Source organism: Sphaerodactylus townsendi, linkage group LG16 (assembly GCF_021028975.2).
Source record: "Sphaerodactylus townsendi isolate TG3544 linkage group LG16, MPM_Stown_v2.3, whole genome shotgun sequence".
Taxonomy (NCBI): Eukaryota; Metazoa; Chordata; class Lepidosauria; order Squamata; family Sphaerodactylidae; genus Sphaerodactylus; species Sphaerodactylus townsendi.
This window is the reverse complement of record NC_059440.1, coordinates 6,857,437-6,884,035: the sequence shown is the minus strand read 5'-3', so window position 1 is coordinate 6,884,035 and position 26,599 is coordinate 6,857,437. Positions and strand designations below refer to the sequence as shown.

The 26,599-nt window shown below is 49.7% G+C and overlaps 1 protein-coding gene across 1 annotated transcript in view; it reads right to left on the bottom strand.

The window, feature by feature from the left end:
* Nucleotides 1-5,968: 5,968 nt before the first annotated feature.
* TRPV1 (transient receptor potential cation channel subfamily V member 1) overlaps nt 5,969-26,599 on the bottom strand; it is a 31,529-nt gene continuing 10,898 nt past the window's right edge. The window contains exons 6-16 of the mRNA XM_048519257.1: nt 25,354-25,530; nt 23,855-24,019; nt 21,313-21,408; nt 20,392-20,462; nt 18,577-18,742; nt 17,346-17,412; nt 15,821-16,137; nt 11,908-12,035; nt 10,048-10,163; nt 9,125-9,254; nt 5,969-6,179 (exon numbers count right to left, since the gene is read on the bottom strand). Of these exons, the coding sequence (XP_048375214.1) occupies nt 6,167-6,179; nt 9,125-9,254; nt 10,048-10,163; nt 11,908-12,035; nt 15,821-16,137; nt 17,346-17,412; nt 18,577-18,742; nt 20,392-20,462; nt 21,313-21,408; nt 23,855-24,019; nt 25,354-25,530 (1,446 nt within the window). The 3' untranslated portion in view covers nt 5,969-6,166. The remainder of the gene's footprint in view (nt 6,180-9,124; nt 9,255-10,047; nt 10,164-11,907; nt 12,036-15,820; nt 16,138-17,345; nt 17,413-18,576; nt 18,743-20,391; nt 20,463-21,312; nt 21,409-23,854; nt 24,020-25,353; nt 25,531-26,599) is intronic.

The window sequence follows — 26,599 nt, the reverse complement described above, 5'->3', positions numbered from 1 at the left end:
ATGGATTATCACCTATTACAGTAAGTAGCTAAATGGCACTATTGAGAACACGTTCCTGCAGTGCCTTTTTACAATGGGAGCGATCCGCCCCATTCAACAATAAATTGCCATCATCCACTCGAAAAGCATTGCCCTGAAAAGAAAGCATTTCACTTATAGTCCCAAGAAACTTCAGAAAGCCTTTGCCCGAGTCCTCAAATAACTTTCCTTGCACTGCTGCAAAACCTACTCAGCTGTCTAATACAGTGGTGGTGAACTCATGGTACTGGTGCTGTGAGGGTGCACCAGCCCCTCCTGTGTCAACGCAACTGGAGTCACCCCACCCACCCCACACATCTAGGCTGGCCTGGGCCACTGGGCTACATTATTAGCATTAAACCTAAGACCTAGTTTTGGGGAAGCAGTGTAGGTAACCCTGTTAAGTGCTGTTAAACCCCACTGATTTTCATGCAAGACCCAAAGCTAACTTTACCCAGGAGCAAGCTCATTGCTGGCAATGGGCTTTGCTTCTGAGTAATCCCTCCTAGGGTCGGATTCACCCGCTGCATGGCTGCTTCCAAAGCAGAGCTTCACTGATCACTACCGGCTTACCCTGAGTAAACGCATCAGAGCCAACCATTTTTTTTAAAACTAAAACCCTCAGTATTCAGGTTAAATAGTCATGGTCGGCACTTTATATAAACAAGTGGTTTTGGGGTCACAATTTGGGGCACTGGCCTGGAAAAAGGTCTGCCATCACCGGTTCAATACAAGCCTCCATTGTAATAGCTCCAGATTCCCAGGACCCTTTCACCCAAAAGGCGGATATCCCGGATCTCAGTCTGAGAGGGTTTTCCCTACCACCAGAGATCTTTTTCACTGGAGAGGTTGCGGATTGGCCTTGGGCCCTGATGCATGCAAACCAGTGGATCCACTCCTGATTGGAGATGCTTTTGGGGACGCGTTGGTAGGGTTGCCAGCTCCAGGGTGGGAATTCCTGGAGATTTGGGTTGGAGCTTGGAAGGAAGGAAGGCTTTGGTGAGCGGAGGCAGTTCCCTAGGGTCTACCTTTATAGAGCATAGGGCCAACTGCTGCCCTCCAGATGTTGGACTTCAGAGCCTCCCATCCTGCCAGCATGATGCCAGGGACATGGGAACTGTAGTCTATAACATCTGGAGGGCCGCGAGTTTGACACCTGCGCCACAGAGTCATTCTTCTAAAAGCCGCCCTTTTTTTCCAAGCGAACCGATCTCTGTTGCTCAGAGAACAGTCGTAATATCGCCAGCCGCCACCTGTAGACTGGCAACCCTACTGCTCACATTTACTTTCAGCTGCGAGAGCTTTGTCAGTCAGAGGTGAAAAAGGCATTTTAGCACGTGAATTTCCAACTGCCTCCTGCCACCTGGCAGGCAGCGCCACCCCTGAGACTCACGCCAGATGAGGTGAACCCGGCTAGATGTGACAGTCCAGCCGTCAAGATGATCTGCCAGATCCAGTCAGACGGAAAATGGCTCTGCGTTTGCATTCCACTGGCTCTGGGCACGGGATTTTTGGGATGCTTGCGACGCCCGGTCATTTTGGGCCGGTCCGTGGCTCTGACATTAGCCCAAGGGCAGAGAAGGGAAGAGAGGGGTGGCTGTGTTTGCTGGCTTTCTTTCCCCTGTGAACACTTTTATGAGACATTTTAACAACGATGAACGACTCATGGGTTACATTCAACGCAACTCTTTTCCAGGTTGAAGTGTACCCCTATTTTGATCCGTTTACGCCATTTTAGTGTGGTTTTTTTAATTGTTGAGTTTAGGGCACAGGTGGGATCCAGCAGGTTCTCGCAGGTTCCCGAGAGTAGGTTACTAATTATTTGTGTGTGCCGAGGGGTTACTAATGGGTGATTTTGCCATGTGATTTTTGCCTTAGTTACTCTCCCAGCAGTAGCCGCAGAACTTGAAGCAGCTCCAGCAGGAGGTGCAGACCGGGCATGCGGCAGCCTGCGCCATGCAATGTTTCCCACTCCAAGGACCGGGCGCAGAGGCTGCGGCCCCTGCTACAGCCCCGCTTCCCAGGAATACCCCTCGCTTCTGGAATGCTGGGTTGTGGCCACTGCGTTCCACCACTTCGCCGCGGCTCCCCGCCTATCCTACTGGTGCTACGCTATTGGTTTGAATCCCACCACCATGGGAACCTGTTACTAAAATTTTTGGATCCCACCACTGCTTTAGGGTGTGTGCGTGCGTGCGTGCTTGCGTGTGTGCGTGTGTGTGTGTGTGAGAGAGAGAGAGAGAGAGAGAGAGAGAGTCACTTTCTGACTTTGTTAACCAACCTCGGAAGGGCAGAGAATAAACTTTTGAAAAACATCTCTTATTCCCTATACAGGCCAGACTTTACCGTGAGGCAAACTGAGGCAATCGAGTCCAGAAGGGTAGGTTGGCGGGGTGGGGTCACCTTTCCTCTGACCTGTCATTGTCCTTCCGGGCCACTGCCCCATCTGACACAATAGGATGCCATTTTAAAAGGCCATTGTTAGGCTTCTACAATTTCGATTAGCTGAGATCTCCGCTATTCCTTGAGAAAAATGGTCGTGGGCTTTGGAGGGTGGAGTCTATGGCTTTAGACCCTCCACAAACCCCGCCCTCCCTAGGCTCCACCCCCAGAATCTCAAAACAGTTCCCAACCCAGAACTGGTAATCCTACTGTTGGGTGTGTGTGTGGGAACCTGCCATGTAGGAGTTCTGTTGCAGCAGAGGCATAGCAAGGAGGAACCACTATGCGCCAGTGCAAGGCCCCTGCCCTCAACTGAAGGTCTTGTTACACCCCACAGGCGCATGCCTCGTGCATTCCTCCCTGTCCCCTTGGAGCTACACTTCTGTGTTGCTGCCATACTGTATTGGCACCTGTAGCGACACAGGGAAACTACACATGCCTGTTCCGGCGTGGAAAAACCCAAACGACTTCTTGTTTCTGCTTTTGCATTGCAGACAAAATAAAATCTCAACCCAGGGTTGGCTCACATAATTATCACCGTCCCCGTTTCCGCTGTTTAAAGAGAAAGAATGGGGAAAGACAGAAGAAAGAAGAGGACAGGCGGAAGAGCTGTTCATATATTTTATTTCACCGAGAGGTCCCTTGTGGCAAGGTGGGATTGAAAACAGGCAAGCGGGCTGCTGTTCAGAGTCGCCATTTCTTGAGCTGCAGAGACAGAGATATGAGATAATCCCAGGGGCGGAGCAGGGCAATCCTGCCTCGACGCTGCGACGCGTCTCTGCACCCCTGCTGTGGCGCTTTATCCACCCCCCATGCCACGCCTGAACGGCTAGTGGCCACGCCTCGCCTCAAGCTGGCAAAGGTCTTCAGCATCGGGTCTTCACCTCGCCTCTGCATTGGCTACGCCTCTGGATAATCTTCCCACTGACCCTTCCCCTCCCTTAGCCGCTCCCCCAAGAGACAGCCCTGGTGAAGGGAAGCTATCGAATCGCCCAACTCCACCCTTTTGACTCGAAAAGGTCCATTTTGGCTTGGGTTCTCCTTTTTCAAACAGGATTGATTCTTTTCATATCACTCTTTTCTGTCTCATCATACCAAGTCTTTCCTGGTAAATTTACATCGTCATTGAGCAATAGTGTATAAATGGTAGGAGGAACAGGTCAAAGGATCCCCAAAACAACCAGAAATTAAAAAGGGCACATTATCACACAAGAAGAAGGAGACTCAAGGCTTACACCTCTCTTGCCCTTCCTCCTCACAACAAACACCCTGTGAGGTAGGTGGGCTCAGAGAGCTCCGAAGCTGTGACTAGCCCAAGGTCACCCAGCCATGCAGGGAGTGCACAGGCTAATCTGAATTCCCCAGATAAGCCTACAGCTCAGGCGGCAGAGCTGGGAATCAAACCCGGTTCCTCCAGATTAGATACACGAGCTCTTAACCTCCTACGCCACTGCTGCTACACACTTGTGGTCTGCTCCACAGTGAGCGTACATTCCCTTCGGGTCAAAATCTCGGTTACAAGCTGGTTTCCTGCTCTTCAGAACCCATTTCACTCTCAATTTTGACTCTCCGCATGTTTCCAAAAACTAAGAAAGTGCTCCTTTTTGTCTTGCTTTGCAGGGAAAGCGAAGGAGACCACTGTGCGTTTGGCTCCTTCAGGTTCTCCGCTCTTCCCCTGCCCACACAGGAGTAGTTCCACCCACTGTTCGACTGGCATTTCAGGGCAGTGGGCAGTGGTGGGATCCAAAAATTTTAATAACAGGTTCTGATGGTGGTGGGATTCAAACAGTGGCGCCGGGCCAAGACACACGCACCTCCAGCCCTCTTTGGGCAGGGAGGTTGCCGGCAACCCTTCTCGCACTCAGGAAAATTCAACCACTTCTAGAGAAGTGGTGAGGACTGGTTGGATCCCACCTCTGGTTGTGGGGCTTCTTTTAAATTTTTTTAACACTTAAGGTCCATCGAAGGAGCAATAGAGCATTGAAATGCACCCCCCCCCCCCAATCAGGTGGCAGACAACCTCCCAAAAGCAGGGGGCAAACTGTAAGGTTGTGTCTTTGTGATAGTTGAGAGTTTGGCCTTGGAGAGGATTCCTGTGCTACGCTGGGCTGAATGCCCAGTATCGCCTGTTATCACTTGTTTACCTTGCTTTCGTCTGATATAGCCCTGTGTGAAACTGTTTTCGGTTTGTTAGGTGGGAACGGCTAATTGTTTACGTTCAGCCCTTGGCGGGAATAGAGGCCCGTAAAAGCGGCTGTCTGAGAAAGGGGGGTTCAGAATCTGCATTGCCTGTAGTCGATCATGAAAGCCAGCTCAATAAAGAACTATGAAAGGTTGCTTTTGGTCTGGACCTTGCTGATTCCTTACACAAACAAAATGGCAGCTCAGCTTGGCAGGAATCAGTGGGGCGCTTACTCACAAGTAAACAAAGAAACTTGGGGAAATCCCACAACGGAGCAAACATTCTTGGGCTGAGTAGTGCATGCCTAAATGGCCAAGAAGTCAGTCAAAATCTTTCTGCAACAGATTCTTGTGAGTTTTCAGGTCAGCTGTTGCAATGGGCTCTGCTCACATATCCGCACGAATACCACGTCGATACATGACAACTTCCTAGGCCTCCGGGTGAGGCTCGAATTGTAATGAAAGGCCAACAACCAGCCAAAGGACTGGCGGCTGTGAATCAGCCAATAATAATTATATTATAATAATTTGTATTGAGACTTTGAAACAATTTTCATAATTTGCGGCACAGGTTGTGAGAGAGTATCTTGTATGCTTTGCTAGTGAACTGAAAAAAAATTAGCTATAGATTAATTAAACCAGGGGTCTTCAAACTATGGCCCTCCAGATGTTCATGGACTACAATTCCCATCAGGGCTCATGGGAATTGTAGTCTATGAACATCTGGAGGGCCATAGTTTGAAGACCCCTGAATTAAACAAACAGAGGTAACCTGACAACTAATTATCAACAAAAAGCTTGAATGGATGGGGATTACAAGAAGAAGAAGAAGAAGAAGGAGGAGGAGGAGGAGGAGGAGGAGGAGGAGGAGGAGAGGAGGAGGAGGAGGAGGAGTTTGGATTTATATCCCCCCTTTCTCTCCTGTAAGGAGACCCAAAGGGGTTTACAATCTCCTTTCCCTTCCCTCCCCCACAACAAACACCCTGTGAGGTGGGTGGGGCTGAGAGAGCTCCGAAGAACTGTGACTAGCCCAAGGTCACCCAGCTGGCATGTCTTGGAATGCACAAGCTAATCTGGTTTCCCAGATTAGTCTCCACAGCTCAAGTGGGCGAGTGGGGAATCAAACCAGAGGTGGGATCCAACCAGTTCTCACCACTTCTCTAGAAGTGGTTACTAATTTTTTCTGAGTGCCGAGAAGGGGTTACTAAAGCAACCTCCCTGCCCAATAGGGACTAGAGGTGCGTAAAAGGTAGCCACTGTTTGAATCCCTCCACCATTGGAACCTGTTATTAAATTTTTTGGATCCCACCACTGAATCAAACCCACTTCTCCAGATTAGAGTGCACCTGCTCTTAACCACTACATCACGTGTAGCAACATAACTTTAAATAAGAGATGGTTGGCTTCGGAAATATATATTTTTTTGCTGGAACATACAGAGGTGTCCAGAATTCTGTTGAGTGTTCATCAAACTGTTCAAGGTGTAAAGAAGGGGTGGGAGAATCACAGGCCATGGATCCAGCTGTCATAAGATTGGGCTGTAAACAAGACAAAAGTACAGAATTAAACTCATTTTTTATGTCTAAATGGTACTGAAAGGATCAGAAACAGATAAAGCTTTCAGCTTCCTTCTTCTTGTCTCTAAAGCTGAGATATCAATTACCCTGTTTCCCTGAATATAAGACATCCCCAGAAAATAAGACGTAGGGTAGAGGTTTTGTTGAGCAAAATATAAGGCATCCCTCAAAGGCAAGACGAGGCAAAGTTTTGTTTGAAGCATGCCCCATGAACAGAACACAGAAATAAGACATCCCCTGAAAATAAGACACACAGCACACATCTTTGGGAGCAAAAAATAATATAAGACACTGTCTTATTTTTGGGGAAACACGGTACCTGGATTGGAAACCACACTGGGACTCCAATGACCCCATGGTCTGTATTTATTTGGCAGGGGTAGGTGGGGGTGGGCACTTAAATAAATGTAAGCACAGTGCATGAATGACACGCTAGCAGTCTGCTGGTTAATAAACCAAGAAGGCAGCTATTTTGCAGGTAACTTTGTGATGGTTTCCTGAATATCTGCACTATGGAGAAAGATGCCATCTCTTTACCCCACAGGAAAGAGGAAGAAAAAAGAATGGTCACCGCTCATGGAAACAGCTAGCGTGCAGGGTATGAGCTGCTCCATGACTGACATTAAATATTTGGGCGTCTTAGTTGATAGTTCCATGGGAATGTCAACTCAATGCACGGCACCTGTGAAAAAGGCAAACTCTATGCTGGGGATAATTAGGAAAGGAGTTGATAATAAAACTGCAAGGATTGCTGCGTCTTTATATAGACATGTAGCACCGCATCTAAGTCCCAGGTTCAGTTCTATTCACATTCCCGATATCAAGAGATAGAAAAAAAAGTGCAGAGAGAAGGGCAACGAGGATGATTGAAGGACTGAGCACCTTCCTTATGAGGAGAGGGCTGAGCGCTTGGGGACTCTCAGTTTGGAGAGGAGACGCCTGAGCGGGATAAGGATTGAAGTCTATAAAATTATGCATGGGTAGAAAATGTTGACAGAGAGAATTTTTTCCTTTCACACCACTAGAACCAGGGGCATTCCATTGTGCAAATGCTGGGGAAGCATAGGACTAATAAAGGAAACACTTCTTCAATTTTAACGCAGGATCGGTGTTTGGAATATGCTGCCACAGGAGGTGGTGATGGCCACTCAACCTGGATAGCTTTAAAAGGGCTTGACAGATTGATGGAGGAGAAGTCGATTCATATTACCAATCTCATCCTCCTTGATCTCAGATTGCAAATGCCTTAGCAGACCAGGTGCTCAGGAGCAACAGCCGCAGAAGGCCATTGCTTTCACATCCTGCATGTGAGCTCCCAAATGCACCTGGTGGGCCACTGCGGGTAGCAGAATGCTGGACTAGATGGACTCTGGTCTGATCCAGCAGGCTAGTTCTTATGTTCTTATGTTCTTATTTTTCAGATATATATGTGGACTGGAAATATCGGAACACAACTCTCTTCCATCAGCTAAAACTCCAGGGTGTCAGGTCCAAGCCTGTCAATGCCCAGATGTCTTGCTGTGTAAGAATTGCACATGTTTCCTGTCAATGCTTTCCTGCTTCCCTCTCCCCTCCCTGGCAATTCCCTGGCACCAGCTCTCCAAGTGGAAGGTGCTTAACGGTCTCTGTGGTTTCTTGAAGTTCTGCAAAGTGCAAATGTTATACACTTTGTGAAGCACATTTCCATGGAATCAAATGGGGGGGGGGATTGAAGGATATAATCTCTGATCTAATGGAGAGCTTAGATTCAGCTTGCTGCATTTCCACGGGTTGTAGAAATGTTTAGGACTCCTGAATGGCCCTGTTATTTCCATCAGTTCTGAGAGCCTGGACACAGGGAGGGAATCTAATTTGCTTTGCCATCTAAAACTAGATAGATCAGCAATGGGACACTAGGGTTATCAGATGAGGCTCCAGAATTATGTGGACTACAATTCCCACCAGTCACCAATTGGCCATGCTGGCAGGGGCTGATGGGAATTGTAGTCAGTGAACATCTGGAGCACCATAGGTTGGCCACCCCTAATCTAGGGGGACATAATTCCTGGATGGCATGGTCACCCTGGTGGCCCATGCAGCTAAAACAGTCATATGGTGTGTTTCCATTAGACCTTTGAGTGTGGGGAGGGTAGAGAGAATCGGTCTGGGCGCTGATGGTAGATTCCAGCAATCTTGATTAAACCTCTGTTGAGGAAGAGATAGAACCACCCCTAAAAAGGCCCTCTCTTAGTAACAGCAGCCTAATCCTCCTTTGAGGTTGCGAACACACAGAGAACGTCCTCACCCAAAGACCTTGGGACAGGCAACTTTTTCAGCCAATCCTTTAAACCTATGCTCTTCTACCAGTGGCGAAGCGACAAGGGGACAGGGTGCACTGCAACTACATCACTGGGGGTGTGTGTGGAAAATCGTTCCCAGTCCTCTTTCCCTCACGCGATGCCTCCCTTGTAGTATCCCATCCCCCCTTTCCATTTACTCTTAAAGTTCTTTTTTTTTCTAGAATTCAGGCTGTGTGGCCTGGTCATTAGCAGCCAGTTGTGGGTCCGCCTGATCCAGTAGTCCCCAGGAGATCTTGGGGCTCACAAGGTCTCCCAAGCAGCTCCCCATCAGGCCGTTTTTAAGTCTGAACTGCATTGTGGCCTTTTTCAACCTGAAAAAGTTCCCAGGAAAAGGAAAAGAAACTAAGTGGGAGGGGGGGGTGGGGAAGGGCAAGCCGCGAGGGGAGAGGGTGCAGGGGCGCTGGGGGGGGCGTGCAGAAAGTGCACACCAGGCCCAGTTTGGCCCAGTTATGCCTCTGTCTTCTAACAACCCAAAGGTACATTTTAGCCCCCCTCAGCCCACTGGCCATACATCTCTGCAGGTTATTCTTTTATAACTGCTCAGGAGAGATGCAAAACAATACAAACTTTGGGAGAGACTTCTTCCGAGCTCGTTGGTCTTCTGAATCCAAATAATCTTCCGAAATGGGTTTGAGAGAGCCTTCTCGCTTGCCATCCCTCAGGATTGGAACCAACGTCTTCCAGTTTTTTCCTGAAACTTAAGATTAAAACTGGCTCTTCAAACTGCTTCTGTTCTCCTGTCCCCACACACGTTATTAAAAAAACTGCCACAGGAATGGAGGGACGAAGGTGGCGTTTTTTGATTGGCCAGCTGTACGCATGCCCGAAACACTCAGCTGTGATTGGCTGAATGGGGGACTCCTGGCACCAGAGATTCCGCACTTTACTGGAATCGAGCTGAGTTCGAGCAGGGTTCCCTGAAAAAGTAGTAGTTCCCAACTGGAGTCGGAAATTTGACCGTTACACAGGGTAAAGCTGGTACAAAACCACGTCGATCCCAGTGGTTGTGCGGAGCACTTAGGTCGAACGCAGCTCGAACTTAGGTTGATAACGCAAGTGCGGAATCGACCTTAGAGGATTATGCCTGGTCCCAAGGACCGCTTGTCTGGAAGTTTGAACTAAAATAAAGTCAAATTACAAAATGAGATGGAAGATGATTTACTTGTCCCTGGTGGCGTCACAGGTACTGTCCAATAGGAGGCCACGACACTCACAGAAATGGAGACTTCACAGAGGTCACGACAGCAATGCATGACAATGTGTGTGGGTGCGTGGGTGTGAAGTCTACAGCTCCAAGTTAAAAATTATTACAAGTTGTGTACTGGGGAAATGATGTTTCCCTGCAAGAGAACGGAATAATTCCGGATTCTCCACAAGGGCTGAGCAACAGCTGTGCATCGTTTCCTCCACCAAAAAAGGCACAGAAAGTCCCTTCCCGCCCCAGGGGGATGACAAAAGACCCCCTCCTTGACCATTTCCAGCTTTCCTACCTCTGCCATACTTGAAAGTGAAGCTGAGGTTGCGTTTCAGCTCCTCGCTGTATCTTCCAGGGTCTTCGTTGATACCCAGGTTGGTGTTCCACGTGGACCAATTCACCTCATCCACCCTGCGAAGGAGGAAGTCAAAGAAGCCGTCTCTCTGGCAGTTGCTGTCACAGGAAGTCAAGCCCTTGCCCCAGCCCAAAACCCAGAAAGCTTCAGAATTAAGGCAGCATGGAAACTGACAGAGAGACACCTTTCTGTGTAGAGCAGTCAATTTCCCACAACCCATCACTCTGGTGTAGCCAACACAGAATGGGGATAGGTTTCAGTTGGGAACTTCAGTTGGGAACACAGAATGGGGATAGGCCGCAGTGGTGGCGAACCTTTGGCACGCCAGATGTTATGGACTACAATTCCCATCAGCCCCTGCCAGCATGGCCAATTTCTGAAGCTTTCTGAGTTTTGGGCTGGGGCAAGGGCCATGCCAATTGGCCATGCTGGAAGGGGCTGATGGGAATTGTAGTCCATAACATCTGGAGTGCCAAAGGTTCACCACCATGGGGATAGGAGATAGCTTTCAGTTGGGAACTTGGAAACCTCTGGAATTCCAGACAGAGGCATACCGGGAGAAAATGGTGCCCGGAGACATCTGTTCTCCAGGTGCCTCCCCCTGCTATGCCTGGGGTGGAGTCCACCCCCGAGCCCCGCCCCCAAGCCACACCCCCTCCCAGCTACCGGGAGGGGGGCAGGGCTTGCGGGGAGCCAGCAGCTGGGAGAGGGGTAAGGCTTGGGGGGGTCCTCTGGCTTTCTTGGCCCCGCCCATGTCGATGACAACATGGGCGGGGCCAAGGGCGCCAGAAGACGACAAGGCAGCAGGACTTCCTGCTGCTTTGCCCTCATTTTGGTCACGTGGGGGGCTGATTTTGCTCCTCCCACGTGACCAGAACAGTGGTGCCCGGGGACAGAGGGCGCTCCTTGTCCCTGGGCAAATACGCCACTGATTCCACACTACCAGTTTCCCTGGAGAAAACGGCTGCTTTGGCGGGTGGATTCCAGAGCACTGGACTCCACTGAGGTCCCCATCCTTCCCAAGCTCCACCTCCAAATCTCCAGGAGGTTCCTGCCCTAGATCTAGCCACCTTACCCCCCTCCATCCCCTGCCAGTGGTTGGTGGGGAGACCTGGCAACACTAGGAAGAAGAGGAGGAGCTAGACAATTAGGAACAGCCCTGGCCAGCAAAGGCAGGAGGCCGCATGATTTCTGCCCCCCCGCTCCAAAGGTCTCCCCAAGGACGGTAGCTGATTTGGGGAGAGCAGATCAGGAGCTTGTGTTTCATTCGGGCCAAGAGGGAGCAGGAATGGCTGGGAAAGCCAGGCGGAGGTTATTCCCAGTGGTGGGATCCAAAACTTTTAGTAACAGGTTCCCATGGTGGTGGGATTCAAACTGTGGCGTAGCACCAATGGGGCTGGGCGGGGCATGACGGGGGAGTGACCGAGCATTTCGGGGGCGGGGCATTCCTGAGCGGGGCTGTGGCAAGGACGGGAAACAAATGCACACAGACGCAGGCTGCCACGCACGCCGGTGCACCTCCTGCTAGACTGCTTCATGTTCTGCGCGATACTGCTGAGGAGGAGGAGGGGCATAACTAAGGCAAAAATCACGTGGCAAAATCACCAAAATCTCTCGGCACACCCAAATAATTAGTAACCTACTCTCGGGAACCTGTGAGAACCTGCCGGATCCCACCTCTGGTTATTCCCTTCCCCATGCTCTGTGATGGACAGTGAGATGGGGGACGCAGAAGGAGAATTCTTGGTCCCCCCCCCCCCATATTATCGCCACCCCGGTGATTGAGACTGCGCAGATTACCTGAAGCACCACCGGTAATCGTCCTTGCCGTCAGGGGTGATCCCCACCAAAACTCGCTTCCCGGATCGGAAGGGATTGACAATGCAGTTCCAGTAGCTGTTTTCAATGTTCAAGATGGTGATGGCTCGCTGCATGCAGAAGAGAGAGAGAGAGAGAGAGAGAGAGAGAGAGAGAGAGAGAGAGAGAGAGAGAGAGCGCAAAAGGGAAAATTGGGAGCTGCAGGTATTTCAACTTAGAATGATACAAGGGAAACCGCAAAGCCTCCATTCTTAGAAGCAGACAGCTATGTATACTACCCCCAGTTTCAGGAGAGAAGCAACTAAATTTAGCCGTCCTACAGCTTCGACTTGGAAATCCCCTCCCTTTTTCCTCGGGCCAAGTTTTCATTTTGCCCCATTGTCCGTTTCTTTGAATAAAACTTTCCCCGTTAAAATGTACATTTTTGGCCACGTTATTGCAGCACAAGCGACGTGCAACATCGTTGGTGCACACGTGGCGTAAAAGAAACGGCAGCTGCGAAAAGGGGCAGGATGGAAAGATGCGCAACGACAACAACAGATGGAAAGTGAAAAGAAACCGGTGTCGGGCCTGGCTCCCGCTAGGCCCGGCATCCCTCGTCCAGGCCTGGCTTCAGTTGGGCCTGGCTTCTCATGTCCAGAAGAAGAAGAAGAAGAGTTTGGATTTATATCCCCCCTTTCTCTCCTGCAGGAGACTCAAAGGGGCTTACAATCTCCTTGCCCTTCCCCCCTCACAACAAACACCCTGTGAGGTAGGTGCGGCTGAGAGAGCTCCAAAGAACTGTGACTAGCTCAAGGTCACCCAGCTGGCGTGTGTGGGAGTGCACAGGCTAATCTGAATTCCCCAGATAAGCCTCCACAGCTCAGGCGGCAGAGCCGGGAATCAAACCCGGTTCCTCCAGATTAGAATGCACCTGCTCTTAACCTCCTACGCCACTGCAGAGTCAAGGTTGCATCTGGCTTGTTATCAGTGCCTGGGGCAAGATAGCTTTTCGATTGCTACGCTTTTGTAACTAGTGAATCAGGCAAGCACCTTCCTTATCTCCTATTTCCTGGAACAAGGAGGGAGACATACTCATAACAATGTGTCTTCTCACTGGTCTTTTCTTGTGCAGAATGTTTTGGGAATGGAAGGGAGGGGGGATTGTCGGAGTGAGCAAATGTTTCAAGATATATACTGGGGGCAGAAGACAGAGCTCTGAGCTCTGGCTTCTTGAACCCAGGATCTGACATGTTTCAATAAAGCTCTTGAAATATTCAGGAGCAGCAGTGGCGTAGTGGTGAAGAGCAGGTGTACTCTAATCTGGAGGAACCGGCTTTGATTCCCCGCTCTGCCGCCTGAGCTGTGGAGGCTTATCTGGGAAATTCAGATTAGCCCATGCACTCCCACACATCTTGGTACCTGTGATCTTTTCCCACAAGGGTGGGACTGAACCTGGCCAGAGTGGGCAAAGGAGGAGGGAATGATGCCAGGCACTTCCAGTTCCTGTTACGGGGGAAAACCAAGCATAAATGAAACAAAAGAAGCTGGTTGGCCTTTGTGTGAAACTGGGTGCTAGACTTGATGGACCACCAGTCTGATCTGTCTGGGAGCAGCAGTGGCGTAATGGTTAAGAGCAGGTGTACTCTAATCTGGAGGAACCGGGTTTGATTCCCCGCTCTGCCGCCTGAGCTGTGGAGGCTTATCTGGGGAATTCAGATTAGCCCGTGCACTCCCACACATGCCAGCTGGGTGACCTTGGGCTAGTCACAGCTTCTCGGAGCTCTCTCGGCCCTACCTACCTCACAGTTGTGGTGAGAGGGGAAGGGCAAGGAGATTGTCAGCCCCTTTGAGTCTCCTACAGGAGAGAAAGGGGGGATATAAATCTACTAGTTCTAGTTCTAGTTCTAGTTCTTGTTCTTCTTCTTGTTCTTCTTCTTGTTCTTCTTCTTGTTCTTCTTCTTGCTCTTCTTCTTGTTCTTCTTCTTCTTCTTCTTTGACTGGAGCAACAGACCTTTACAACAGGGCAAATGGGTCTTTTCGTGGCAAAAAGAGTTCAATCTGTGCCCTGGAAAGAAGGCAGGCTAAATTCTGCCCCCTGCCTGACCGGTGCAAATCATGTTAATTTGCACAGTTCTGTAAATAGATGGGCAGATAGATCTTGGCATGAGCTTAAATAGTCACTATGAATGCAAATATTTCTCAGGGACTCTGGACATTTTCTGGAGGGGCCACTTCCTCTGCAGAAAGCAACCAGTGAGTGTGCAGAGTTAGAAGGAGCAGAGACCGAGGACACAGAGGAGCGCCAAGGTTCTCGCTGGGACTGGGGGCGGTGTCGCTGCTGTGTTTCCGGCTGGGGCCACAGTGACAGCTGTATTGTCTGCCTCTAGGAACGTATCCCCCTCCTCAAATGTCTTGCTTTCATTCATGAAAATAAAGCCGATATTGCAAAGGCCCAGAGATCTGTATCACTCTCCTGTCTAAGAAAACATTGCCTCGGGGACCCACCACTGCTTAAATGGACAGCAGGCGACACTGTTCAAAACCTTTGCTTCATTTGTTCCACTCCTGTGATCTGGGAGACGTGGGGATCTGGTGCTCTGGCGCCACCCCATGGTCACAGGTGATCCTGCACGCAGGTCCCCCCTCCCCAAGCTTCATAAGCCGCAGTTCTCAAGTTTACAAAGGACATCTTTGCAATCACTCTTGCCCAAAGTGACCAGACGTCCCACTTTTGGCGGGACAGTCCCACCTTAAACCAATTTGTCCAGCGTCCCGCGGGGTTTTGTAACTGTCCCGATTTTTGGAAGGCTGCCGCACTGCCTTCTGGGGCGCTCCCCTTTTCCCACCCTGTGACAGGGCGGGAAACCGGGGAGCGCCCCAAAGGCAGTGCGCTCTTGTGGCCATGCGCGCGCCCGGGGGGGTTGTCCCAGTATAAAAAAGTGAAAATCTGGTCACCTTACTCTTGCCAGAGACAAACAAGCGTCTCCCATACACGCACAAAAGTTGAAGGCGGTACACAAATGTCAGAGATCAGCCCCCCCCCCTTTAATATATGCTGGTGTTCCCAAGTCATTGGTTTCCTTTACGTCACCGATGCCAAAATGGGGCCCAATCTTGATGTTAGGTCTTGAGCCTTGAATCAATAAACGAACTCTGTATTGCTGATCAGAAGTGTTTATTGGAAGGCAACGAAGTACCCATCTTCGAAAAGCCAGTTCTGTCGAACCTGACTTTTGCGGGCCCCTTTATCCAGGAACAATCCCCTCTCCCAGTTTCCCAAAGAACGAGAGAAATAAATCTGTCACAGTTCTCTCAGAACTCTCTCAGTCCCACGTACCTCACCAGGTGTCTGTTGTGGGGAGAGGAAGGGAAAGGAGCTTGTAAGCCGCTTTGAGATTCCTTACGGTTGAGAAAAGCAGCATAAATCCAAACATTTCTTCTCTTTCTTGCAGACAAAGGGCCCCCGTGGGCTGGATGCGCCCTCCCACCCCGGCCATCATTTGCCCACAGTGGCTCTAAGCACCACACAGCACTCGGTTCTCTTCTCATCACATTGAGGAAGCCCAGAAAAGCTCCTAGGGCCGTGGTGGCGAACCTTTGGCACTCCCGATGTTATGAACTACAATTCCCATCAGCCCCTGCCAGCTGGCCAATTGGGCCATGCTGGCAGGGGCTGATGGGAATTGTAGTCCATAACATCTGGAGTGCCAAAGGTTCGCCACCACGGTCCTAGGGAAACCCAGTATTCCCCAGAGGTCATCCTGAAAACCAGGGCCAGAGTGAGGGGGAACCATGCCTGGGGCGCGTGTGTGCCCTGTGTCCCTGCAACGCCCTTGCCTGCCCCACCAGTGTGTCACCCCCCCCTGTCCCCTCGGTGCTACGCCACTGCCGAAAACCACCCACATAAACCAACCTGGAGCTTCCAAATACTTTTGCTTTCCTGCGCAATCTTGTTGACGGTTTCTCCCATGAGGGCGATGAGCATGTTCAGGAGGAGGATGTAGGTGAGGATGACGTAGATCACCAGCAGGAGGACGAAGACGGGCTTGAAGCGGTAGTTCTCCGTGAACTCCAAGTCACCCATCCCGATCGTGAACTTGAAGAGCTCCAGGCAGGTGTAGTACAGGTTGTTGTAGGCCACAGAGGAGCGCGGGCGCTTGCCACACTGAATGCAGTGGCTCTGGTTCAACTCCTGCCCCTCTTCGCCGTCCTCTATGAGGGTCACAACAGCTAGGGCGAAGCAGAACAGCATTATGGGGGATCGTGAGAAGGAAATGCGGAAAGGCCAAAAGGATTTTGTGGGCAGAGAGGAGCTGTTCTGGATCATAGGCTGGGAGCCAGTGGCTAATTCTAACGAGATCAGAGTTCAAGTCACCGCTCGGCCTTAAAACTCACCTTGACCTATCCACTCTTTCTGCAAGGGTAAAATGAAGGAAAGGAGGAGGAGCAGTGGCATGGTGGTTAAGAGCAGGTGTACTCTAATCTGGAGGAACCGGGTTTGATTCCCAGCTCTGCCGCCTGAGCTGTGGAGGCTTCTGGGGAATTCAGATTAGCCTGTGCACTCCCACACACGCCAGCTGGGCGACCTGGGGCTAGTCACAGTTCTTCGGAGCTCTCTCAGCCCCACCCACCTCACAGGGTGTTTGTTGTGAGGGGGGAAGGGACAGGAGATTGTCAGCCCCTTTGAGTCTCCTTACAGGAGAGAAAGGGGGTATAAATCCAACTCATCTTCCTCCTCCTCCTCCTCCTTCTTCCCCACCTGTTGAGGGGTCTCCAGTTTCCCTTTGGCTAAAACCCTCCCTCACTCCTCTAAGGAAAATGGTGAACGCACACAATTATGGGCCAGATACACTGTGGGAAAAAGTGTGGGCATAACATATGCAAGGTTGTGTCTTTATATTCAGTGACTAATGTCCAAACAACTACAATCCAACACAAATGCTGGAAATCAAACCACCCCTTCCGAGGGCATCTGGAGTATCGTGTCCAGGCTGTGTGGTCTGGATGTTCCAGGTTAGCCCAGCCTCGTCAGATCTTGGAAGCTAAGCAGGGTGGGCCATTGCTACTACTTGAATTGGAGACCACCTTGGAAGTTCAGGGTTTCTACACAGAGGCAGGCTCTTGCCTCTGAACGTCTCTTGCCTTCACAGCCCTATGAGGTTTCCATAAGTCTGCTGTAACCTGCTGACACTTTCCACCAGACATCTTATATCTTTCTAGCATCTTCAACATGACTATGGACAGAATTTACTGGAATTAATGTAAGTTTTACTGTTTGCAATTTACTTTTTGGGAGGACTGGCTTACTGCACTCAATATTATGCTTCCATTACTGGGGCAAAACTCTGCTACCAGTATATTATCCAAATATATACCCAATAGTTACCTTCCACAGGTCTGCCTCCATCCCTCCCCCACCCAGAGAGCCACTCAATTACCTGTTGAAAACCCCAAGTGGAACAGAAGGTAGACCACAATGAAACGGAGGAGATCTCTCATCATCATCTGTGGAGGAGAGAAACCATCAGCCACCACCGAGACAAGGACATGTCTTGCAAATCCCGGCTCTCTTCAGAGAGCCAGGAAGGTCGGCATCAGTGGTGGGATCCAAAAATTTTAGTAACAGGTTCCCATGGTGGTGGGATTCAAACAGTTGCGTAGCGCCAATGGGGCTGGGCGGGGCACGACGGGGGCGTGGCCGGGCATTCCGGGGGCGTGGCATTCCTGGGCGGGGCTGTGGCAAGGACACAGCTGCTGTGCCGGTCCTTGGGCAGGAAACGAATGCACGCAGGCGCAGACTGCCACGCATGCCGGTGCACCTCCTGCTAGACTGCTTCAAGTTCTGCGCACTACTGCTGAGAGGAGGGGCATAACTAAGGCAAAAATCACGTAGCAAAATCACCAATCAGTAACCCCCTCTCGGCACACACAAATAATTAGTAACCTACTAATGAACCTGTGAGAACCTGCTGGATCCCACCTCTGGTCGGCATCCTGGAAAAGCAAGCTGAGCAAACCTCCAAAAACAGGATCTTTATTTAGCTCAGGGAAATTCCTCACTTGCTGATCTTGATCCTAGAAAGGCATCTTTAGCACTGAGAGGTTTTGAGCAGCTCCGCATTCGGTCTGTGGGGTCTTGATCTCAGGTCATAAGGCTAGGAAAGTCCAAGGACACACTGAGATGCTACTGGTCTACAGATTGGTGGAGCGGCAGCTCAGAGTAAAGTGTTCATTTTGGAGGGATCACAGCTCAGAGGAACAGGCCATGCTTAGAACCTCAGCGAACCTAATTTCAACCCCAAGGCTCTCATGTAGGTTGTCTCCAGACCATGCTTAGAACCTCAGCGAACCTAATTTCGCTCCCAAAGCTCTCATGTAGGTTGTCTCCAGGCCATGCTTAGAACCTCAGCAAACCTAATTTCAACCCCATGGCTCTCATGTAGGTTGTCTCCAGGCCATGCTTAGAACTTCAATGAACCTAATTTCAACCCCAAGGCTCTCATGTAGGTTGGCTCAGGGAAGAGACCCTTCTCAGCTCAGGAACTTGAGGAGCTAGTATATGCTGATGGATCCAGAGCAGATCTACAAGGAGCAACTACCTGACGCAAGAGAAACTAGCTGAACGAGCAAGCGGGATGCCTGCCAACTTTTTCTCCAGCTCAGACTGACCTTCTCAAGCATGACTGAGTAGATGCCCATCTGCTGGAAGCCGCGGGTGTAGTAGAGTAGGTTGGTCCAGCCCATCGCCAAGGCAAAGACCACAAAGGCCACATAGAGCTCTTGCCCCAGGAAATACAGCAATGCAGCACCCAGGAGGAGAATCGAGTGGGTGAAGCTGAAAAGGAAGCAAGGAAGGCACCTTTCATCATCAAGAACATAAGAAAGAGCCTGCTGGATCAGACCAGAGTCCATCTAGTCCAGCGCTCTGCTACTTGCAGTGGCCCACCAGGTGCCTTTGGGAGCTCACAGGCAGGATGTGAAAGCAATGGCCTTAAGAACATAAGAAAGAGCCTGCTGGATCAGACCAGAGTCCATCTAGTCCAGCACTCTGCTATTCGCAGTGGCCCACCAGGTGCCTTTGGGAGCTCACATGCAGGATGTGAAAGCAATGGCCTTAAGAACATAAGAAAGAGCCTGCTGGATCAGACCAGAGTCCATCTAGTCCAGCTCTCTGCTACTCGCAGTGGCCCACCAGGTGCCTTTGGGAGCTCACATGCAGGAGGTGAAAGCAATGGCCTTCTGCTGCTGCTGCTCCCGAGTACCTGGTCTGCTAAGGCATTTGCAACCTCAGATCAAGGAGGATCAAGATTGGTAGCCATAGATCGACTTCTCCATCAATCCGTCCAAGCCCTTTTTAAAGCTATCCAGGTTAGTGACCATCACCACCTCCTGTGGCAGCACATTCCAAACACCAATCACACGTTGCATGAAAAAATGTTTCCTTTTATTAGCCTTAATTCTTCCACCCAGCATTTTCAGTGCACGCCCCCTGGTTCTAGTATTGTGAGAAAGGGAGAAAAATTTCTCTCTGTCAACATTTTCTACCCCATGAAGGGGTAGAAAAGGGTTAGTGAATGGCAGGCTTTTCCCCAGTGGGTTCATCATCAAGTTTATTCCCAGTCCAATTCCAGTACAAGATAAAAGAAATGTAAAATATGAAATGCAGCAGTTCAATAAGAATAAGGTACACATTAAAACAATAAGCATCGGTATAGGCGTCAAATGGAATTAAACGGGATTTCTAATGCTTCTTGCATCCAGCCAAATTTAGCAACGTTGCACGCTATTTCACGGTTCGTATCAAAGAGCATCAGCGAGACGCAGACCCTTTTCGCACAACACAAATAAAACATTTTCAGACACACACAAAAATGTTTCCTGCATGGAGTTCCGCATGGTTTTTAGCCCGAAAAGTTTTGTTTCCTGTCTGAAAACATTTTACTTGCATGTTGTTCCCGAGGGATTCTTTTTTTTGAAAATGGTTTTCTGGAAGCGATTCTTTTGTGGAAGCATTTTCACTTGCTGTGCGGATTTCTTTAAAACGTTTCCCACACTGCTCTGAAGTCCCTGGACTTATTGGCCAACTCCATTTTCTGAGCTTGCACTGCCCGTCTTGCACTGTATTTATGTTAGGGGTTTTTTTTGGGGGTGGGGATACGGGAGAAATGGGGTGTAGTGGAACCAGTATGGGACAGCAGTTAAGAGCGATGGACTCTAATCTGGAGAACAGGATTCGATTCCCCGCTCCTCCACATGAGTAGTGGCGTCTTATCTGGTAAACTGGATTTGTTTCCCCGCTCCTCCAGACACGAAGCCTACCGAGTGACCTTAGGGTCAGTCACAGTTCTCTCAGAACTCTCTCAGCCTCGCCTGCCTCACAAGGTATCTGTTGGGGGTGGGGGGAAAGGAAACTATTACACCACACTTGTTGTCCAGTGTGAAGACATTCAAGCTCTTTGTCCGGACAAAATGCTGGACGCTTACAAGAGAACTTCACTGTGGCTGTCAGTGACGAGGGCCTTCAGAGATGGGCGTCGCTGCTGGAAATACTTGATCTGCAAAGAGTAGGAAAAGAGAGAGCATAAGATAGAGAGAGGGGGAGAGAGAGAGAGGGGCTTTCCGCACTTACAGAGTTGTACTGGTTTCTATCTAGGTTCACCTCAGTGTATCCGCACTGCAACTGAGCTCAACGTTGTTTTGTCTCAGTTCCCCCACCTCAGAACTGCGACATCCCTGTCGCAGTTATGAACTGCACCTTTCTGCTGGAACAAGGTCGATACCGCTTCGAAGCTTCGAAGTGCGGACGCATCGAAACAACACCTCATCCGTTCAACCAATCAGGAGCCGCTTTTGTGGCATGCGCAGAATGGGAGAGTCGCAGCGAGCATGTAACTGTAAACTGTAAACTGTAAAAACTGTAAAAAAAAAAGAACGCTCCCGTTTCCCATGGTAACACAAGCTCCAATCACAATTGAGGAGCGAAACAGGCACCAAGATGATCCCGCCCACTTAGCTCGGTTCCAGGGGGCCAAGTAAGTTGCTGTGCGGACAGCCTGGAATCGCCCCACACTGAAGGGAACCGAGTCGACCTTAGCTCCCTTTTGTAGTGCGGGAAGCCCCAGAGAGAGAGAGAGAGAGAGAGAGAGAGAGAGAGAGAGGCTGGCATTGGAAGGAAGGTTAAATCCACAGAGAGCAAAAGAAGAATCCGGAAGGAAGGTTAAATCCATAGGAAGAAGGGTTAAATCCACAGAGAGCAAAAGAAGAATCCGGAAGGAAGGTTAAATCCAGAGGAAGGAAGGTTAAGTCCACAGAGAGCAAAAGAAGAATCCGGAAGGAAGGTTAAATCCAGAGGAAGGAAGGTTAAATCCAGAGAGAGCAAAAGTGAAATCTGGCAACAGTTCTTACCCCTCTGAAAAAGAAATAGGCGCCTCCCAGAATGCTGAGGACCTCTCCAGTGCTTCGGACGTATTCCCCGGTTGTGTTATTCAGGGCAAAGGGCGGCTGCAAAGGACACAGTTGAAAAGTTACAGAACTGGAACTCTGAACAGAGCCCAGAGTTCCAAGGCCCATTGAGGCATTTTACTATTTACTACCATAATTTTACTATTACAATAATCACTGTAACAATGTAGAACAGTTGGTAAAAGTAAAAATCGATGTAAACAATGATTTATTAATTGTGGGGATAATAGATGATATAAGAGTGAATAGAAATTTGGAACCAATGTATAAAATAATGATCGGAGCAGCACACGCAGGGTTGGCGTTGGGCTGGAAAGATAACAAGAAATGGACAGTCTCAAAATAGTTGGAATATATGTGGGAACAAATTCAGTTAGAGATTTTTGAGAGACTGGCAAAAAAATGCACTATGGCAAGAGAAACTAGAAGATATTATGAAGCTACAGACATTGTGTGAAAAATGGATGGAAGAAGCCGGATTTAACGAAGAACTATTGAATAAGAGAATAAGAAGAATGAACCTTCTGCTGCTTGCTTGAAATAATCAACGGAAAAGAGGGGGGAGGGGGGTGAAAAAGGAAAAAATGTATAGTTGGAACAAACATATTGAATGTAACAAATATAATAATATTCTATACAATTAAAAATTATTAAAAAAATAATCACTGTAACAGTCAGAGGCGTATCTAGGCAAACTGGAGCCTGGGGACAAAACCTGAGTTTGGCGCCCCCCCCTCCCGTAGGGGCAGCCACCCTCCCCCACCACGACCAAACAACGATTGTGAGGAAGGTGTGGCAGTGAGAGTCCTGACAATTTGTGACCAGCCCAAAGTCACCCAGCAAGCATCATGTGTGAGGACAGGGAAACAAATTCAGTTCACCAGATTAGAGTCCACTATTCATGCGGAGGAGTGGGGAATCAAACCTAGTTCTCCAGATTAAAGTTCACCGCTCTTAACCACTACACCATGCTTGGTCTCAGATGACTCAGATTTATTTATTTAAAGCCACAGTCTTATAGTAAAGCCTGGAATAAAACAATAGAAATCCCAGAAAAACAAAACAAGGACATTCCAAGGAAACCATAAAATTATTTACAATAATTTTAAGATGATGCTCTCCCCAAATCCATTCCTACCTGGGTACCTGGGCAACTATCACATAGGACTCCAAAGCACTCCGAAGGAGCCTAAAGGCTTTTGTGAGAATTTTGTCAACCATGATTTTAAAAGAAGCAAAAAAAGCTTTCGATAGCAGAGACCCCAACGTGGAAAGCCATGGATGCGAAAACTGGACAATGTGAAAACGTATGTATGTGAACATTGGATAATGAAGACAGCTGATAAGAATAAGGTGACCAGATGGTCACCTTTGTGAACCGGGACGGGGGTAGGCGGCTGTGGGCGTGCGAGCAGCCGCAGGAGCGCACTGCCTTCTGGGGCGCTGCCGTGCTGGAGCGCTGCCATGCTGTGACAGGGTGGGAAACAGCAAGCCCCAGAAGGCCGTGCTCCTGCAGCCGTGCATGCGGGAGGCTGCCGCACTGCCTTGCGCCCCAGAAGGCAGTGAGGCAGCCTCCCAAAAAGCGGGACAATTGAAATAACCCGCGGGACGCGGGACAAATTGTTTGAAGGCGGGACTGTCCCGCCAAAAGCAGAACATCTGGTCAGCCTGGATAAGAAGAAAATTGATAAATCTGTAATGTGTTGGAGGAGATTTACTGATGTCATACGGATATTGAGAGCCGGTGTGGTGGACTCTAAACTGGAGCAGGTGGACTCAACTCTGGACAAGTGAGTTTGATTACCCTCTCCTCCACATGTGCAACAGACTTTTATCAAGCGAACCAAATTGTTTCCCCACCCCTACATTCTTGTTGGGTGCCCTTGGACTAGTAACAGTTCTCTCCAAACCCTCTCAGCCCCACCTACCTCACAAGGTGTTTGTTGTGAGGAGAGGAAGGGAAAGGAGTCTGTCAGCTGCTTTGAGACTCCTTACAGGACAGAAAAGCAGAGGACAATTCCATTTCCAATTGGCCCTGTAGTCCATGAACATCTGGAGTGCCACAGGTTCGCCACCATGGCTCTAGGAGCAGAGGTGGGATCCAGCAGGTTCTCACAGGTTCCAGAGAGTAGGTTACTAATTATTTGTGTGTGCCGAGAGGGGGTTACTAATTGGGGATTTTCCCACGTGATTTTGGCCTTAGTTACGCCCCTCCTCTCAGCAGTAGCACGCAGAACTTGAAGCAGTCTAGCAGGTGGTGCACCGGCGTGCGTGGCAGCCTGCGCCTACGTGCATTCGCTTCCTGCCCAAGGACCGGCGCAGCGGCTGCATCCTTGCCACAGCCCTGCCCAGGAATGCCCCGCCCCGGAATGCCCGGCCACGCCCCCGTTGTGCCCCATTGGTGCTATGCCACAGTTTGAATCCCACCACCATGGGAACTTGTTACTAAAATTTTTGGATCCCACCACTGGGAAAAGTTGGCTACCTTCTCGCCTTTTTTTGTTGGTCTGTAGTAAGCAGCCACCGTGAGAATCATGACGTGCGAGGCATAGATTAAGAAGTTGAAGTAGAACAGGTGCTTTACAAAGCGGTCCCACTTGTCTTGCAGGAGACGATTCAGCGGTTCCACCAGCAGCATCTCATGGCGGTTCTGAAATACGGGTGGGGGGGAGGGGGGGAAGATTAGAAAACACTGGCAGGCATGCCTTCCACCTCCTCCCCTAGCCACAAACCCAAGATTCCTGGAGAATCATCAGTGAACACAAGTGATCTCTTGGCAAGAGGTCAGTTCACTCGGACAAAACCGCTGCTTTGGAAGATGGATGCTATGGCGTTATTTTTCTCTCTTCCTCACAATACTAGGACCAGGGGGCATCCATTGAAAATGCTGGGGGGGGGGGGGCTTAGGACTAATAAAAGGAAACATTTCTTCACGCAACACGTGATTGGTGTTTGGAATATTGTAAGGTTGTTGTGTGTGTGGGTTGTCCGACCTTGTAAAGGTTCCCCATCCGGAGGCTTTTGGCGTAACGCCTGGGAAGGGGAATTTCAATGCTTTGGTTATCTTGCACTTGCTTGCTTGCCTGTTGTGAAACTCTGTGTGAAATCTTGCCTTGCTTATACTCTTTTGGTGGGAGCCTGTCTGTTGCCCTGTATAAGCGTTTGAGTTTCAGTTCTCGCATTGCCTGTCTCTGGGTTTCAGTTCTCGCATTGCCTGTCTCTGACTAAGAATGCCAGCTCAATAAAGAACTTAATACGGTTGCTTTTGACTGGACTTTACTGGTTCGTTACATATATGCTGCCACAGGAGGTGGTGATGGCCGCTAACCTGGATAGCTTTAAAAGGAGCTTAGACAAATTTATGGAGAAGTCGATCTATGGCTACCAATCTTGATCCTCCTTGATCTGAGATTGCAAATGCCTTAGCAGACCAGGTGCTCGGGAGCAGCAGCAGCAGGAGGAGGCCATTGCTTTCACCTCCTGCATGTGAGCTCCCAAAGGCACCTGGTGGGCCACTGCGAGTAGCAGAGTGCTGGACTAGATCATAGGTGTCAAACTCACAGCCCTCCAGATATTATGGGCTACAGTTCCCATCATCCCCTGCAACCATCATGCTGGCAGGGGATGATGGGAAGTGCAGTCCATAACATTTGGAGGGCCGCGAGTTTGACACCTGTGGACTAGATGAACTCTGGTCTGATCCAGAAGGCTCTTTCTTATGTTCTTATGTTCTCCACCGAATTTCTCCCTCCCCAAACGCATGCCTCCTCAGGCTTCAACTCCAAAATCTTAAGGTACTGGACCGGGCAACCCTAGCCACCAACAGGCAGCAGAAAGAAAGTGTGGGTCTATACAGCAAGAGCAGCCCAGTGGTTTTGACTGTGAATTGTGAGCCACCCAACTGCCCATTCATAGCTCGGATGGGGCAACCCCGCCTAACTGGCAGCCCAGTGTTAGACGTTCCCGCAAGGCCCTCGCACCCACCGGAGTCTCGTTGCTGTAAGCAAGGATCTCCAGCACGGAGTTTCTCTCGCAGGTATCGATGCCGGAAAGGTCGTAGAGAGAGGAGTGGACCGGCCCGTAAGCCCATTCGGTGAACTTCCGCGACAAATGCCGACACTCGGGCTCTTTGATCTCTCGTCTGAGGATGTAGGCAAAGATCTAGTCACAGATGAAGGAGAAGCAGGACAAGGCGGAAGGTGAGTGAAGCCGAATCTCAGCAAGCAAAACTGAAAGGGGAACCCCAGGACGGGCGCCACAATTTGCCCCTGTGTGTCTTTCTTTTTGTGTCGTAGGAGCAGCAGTGGCGTAGGAGGTTAAGAGCTCGTGTATCTAATCTGGAGGAACCGGGTTTGATTCCCTGCTCTGCCGCCTGAGCTGTGGAGGTTTATCTGGGGAATTCAGATTAGCTTGTACACTCCCACGCACGCCAGCTGGGTGACCTGGGGCTAGTCACAGCTTCTCGGAGCTCTCTCAGCCCCACCCACCTCACAGGGTGTTTGTTGTGAGGGGGGAAGGGCAAGGAGATTGTCAGCCCCTTTGAGTCTCCTGCAGGAGAGAAAGGGGGGTTCTTCTTCTTCTTCTTCTTCTTCTTCTTCTTCTTCTTCTTCTTCTTCTTCTTCTTCTTCTTCTTCTTCTTCTTCTTCTTCTTCTTCTTCTTCTTCTTCTGCTTCTTCTTCTTCTTCTTCTTCTTCTTCTTCTTCTTCTTCTTCTTCTTCTTCTTCTTCTTCTTCTTCTTCTTCTTCTTGTGCAGTTGCGAACTTTTTCATTTCGGCTGTTCTCATCTGTTTCCCCTTCCTTCCTCTCTTGTGCGCCATTTTTACTGTGTTACTGACTTAAAAAAAATTAAAATCAGATGAATTTAACAGGGAAAATACACCACGAGGAAACAGAAAGTGACACGAAATGTTTCTCAGGAGCTCTATGCACAAAAGGGCAAAGTAAAACAGAAAGTTGAAACAGCAGGGCTGTAAAATGTGGTTGCGTTCCTAATGATCAAGGAGCGAGTGCTTTCTGTGGATCTCTCCGTAAGGAAAATAATCTGCACATGATGAGAATAGGGACTTCTCGGGTGTAGCACCGCAACTGTAGATTGCTCATAAATGATCTGGCATAATAATCAAGGCAGGTGTACAACAGGTACTGGCTTGACACAATTGGCCATGCTGACAGGGGCTGATGGGAATTGTAGTTCATGAACATCTGGAGAGCCGCAGGTTGCAGACCCCTG